Source organism: Gavialis gangeticus, unplaced genomic scaffold (assembly GCF_001723915.1).
Source record: "Gavialis gangeticus isolate Ggan-Ray unplaced genomic scaffold, GavGan_comp1, whole genome shotgun sequence".
Taxonomy (NCBI): domain Eukaryota; kingdom Metazoa; phylum Chordata; order Crocodylia; family Gavialidae; genus Gavialis; species Gavialis gangeticus.
This window is the reverse complement of record NW_017729006.1, coordinates 16,387,139-16,388,961: the sequence shown is the minus strand read 5'-3', so window position 1 is coordinate 16,388,961 and position 1,823 is coordinate 16,387,139. Positions and strand designations below refer to the sequence as shown.

Genomic DNA, 1,823 nt, shown 5'->3' with positions numbered 1-1,823 from the left:
ACAATCAATATGCTAAAAGTCCAAATGATCAAGCTTGCCTGAACACCGTACTGGCGGGTGTGTGTTCTCAGGGTTGACAGGGGGTTCACCACCAACAGGTATCGGAGAATAGTCATCATGGTCACGCAGAAAATACCACTGTAGTAGCTGATGGAGAAAACAGCATTTACAGCCCTGCAAAGGACATCCCCGAAAATCCAGCCGTATAAAGAATACACAATCCAGAAGGGCAGCATGCATGAGAACACCAGGTCAGAGATGCAAAGATTCATGATGAACACATTTGTTAAAGACGTAAGGTTCTCATATTTCATTAGGATCCATAACACTAGACTATTTCCTTGCAGGCTGAACAAAAAGGCCAGAGAGTACAGGATAGTTGTGAGAAGGCTACTAAATAGAGATAAGTCATACATCTCACACAAGTTGCTAACATCACTGCTATTGTCAGGAGTATAGTAGTCAAAAGTATTGTTGTAGATGCTTTCATCCCAAGTTGTTGACTCCATTTCAATGTGCAGCTGATGCACTTTCCACTGTAGTGAGTAGGAAGATCCTCAAAGCCAGCAATTTCAAACCAAAAATGCAGTAGTAAAACGTCATGTTATTTTACATATAGAAGAAGCTTCTTGTTACACTTCCCTATTAACCATAGCTCCTTTGCTTTCCCGCCATGTCTTGATGTCTTTTATGGTTATAAAAGGGAGGCTGTCCCAGGGCTTCCTGGACCTGATCTTGCTCTACTGACCACCTGGTGGCTGTGGTCCTTTGCCTTATGGGCTAATTGCATAGCTCCAAACCTTCTCTACACCATGTCCCATGTCTCACAGATGGCATCATTGTGGATGTTCTCTTTGTCACATGCCTACACTCATGCAGCCCTCCTCCAGGTGCTCGGACCCTCCACCTCTCACACAGCCCTATTCTGGGCTTTCAGACCACATGGTCTCTTGCCCAGCCCCACTCAAATCTTCAGGCTCCTCAGTACCTCACTCAGCCACAATCTGGGCTGCTAGATCCCTTGGTCACTCATTTGGCCCCTCCTGGGTCCTCAGGCCTTTCAATCAGCCCCTCTCCAGGCTGCCAGGCCCCTTGGTCTCTTCATAGTTTCATAATTTCATAGTAGGTAGGGTCGGAAGAAACCTGAGCAGATCATCAAGTCTGACCCCCTGCCTTGGGCAGGAAAGAATGCTGGGGTCAAATGACCCTGGCTAGGTGATTGTCTACCCTCTTTTTGAAGACCCCCAGGGTAGGAGCAAGCACCACTTCCCTTGGAAGTTGGTTCCAGATCCTAGCCGCCCTGACTGTGAAGTAGTACCTCCTGATATCTAGCCTGAATCTACTCTTGGTCAACTTATGGCCATTGTTCCTTGTTACTCCTGGTAGTGCTCAGGGGGAACAGGGACTCCCCTATAGCCAGCTGGTCCCCCTTGGCCAGTTTGTAGACGGCCACCAGATCCCCTCTCAGCCTTCTCTTGTGGAGGCTGAACAGGTTCAGGTCCTGTAGCTTCAGCTTGTAAGGCCTACCTTGCTGCCCCCTGATTATGCGAGTGGCCTTTCTCTGGACCCTCTTGATGCTATCCACATCCCTCCTGAAGTGTGGCACCCAGAACTGGATGCAGTACTCCAACTGCAGCCTAACCAATGTCGCATAGAGGGGGAGGATCACCCCCTTGGACCTGCTCGTGATGCTTCTGTGGATGCATGACAAGGTGCAGCTAGCCTTCCTGACCACATCCCCACATTGGTGGCTCTTGTTTATTTTGGAATCAATGATGACACCAAGATCCTTTTCTGCCTCTGTGCTGACAAGAAGGGAGTTC

General features: G+C 48.7%; 1 protein-coding gene across 1 annotated transcript in view; it reads right to left on the bottom strand.

Annotated features, from left to right (window-relative positions):
• XCR1 (X-C motif chemokine receptor 1) overlaps positions 1-521 on the bottom strand; it is a 1,655-nt gene extending 1,134 nt beyond the window's left edge. Inside the window, exon 1 of the mRNA XM_019509233.1 lies at positions 39-521. Within this exon, the coding sequence (XP_019364778.1) occupies positions 39-509 (471 nt within the window). The 5' untranslated portion in view covers positions 510-521. The remainder of the gene's footprint in view (positions 1-38) is intronic.
• Between the last annotated feature and the right edge of the window lie 1,302 nt (positions 522-1,823).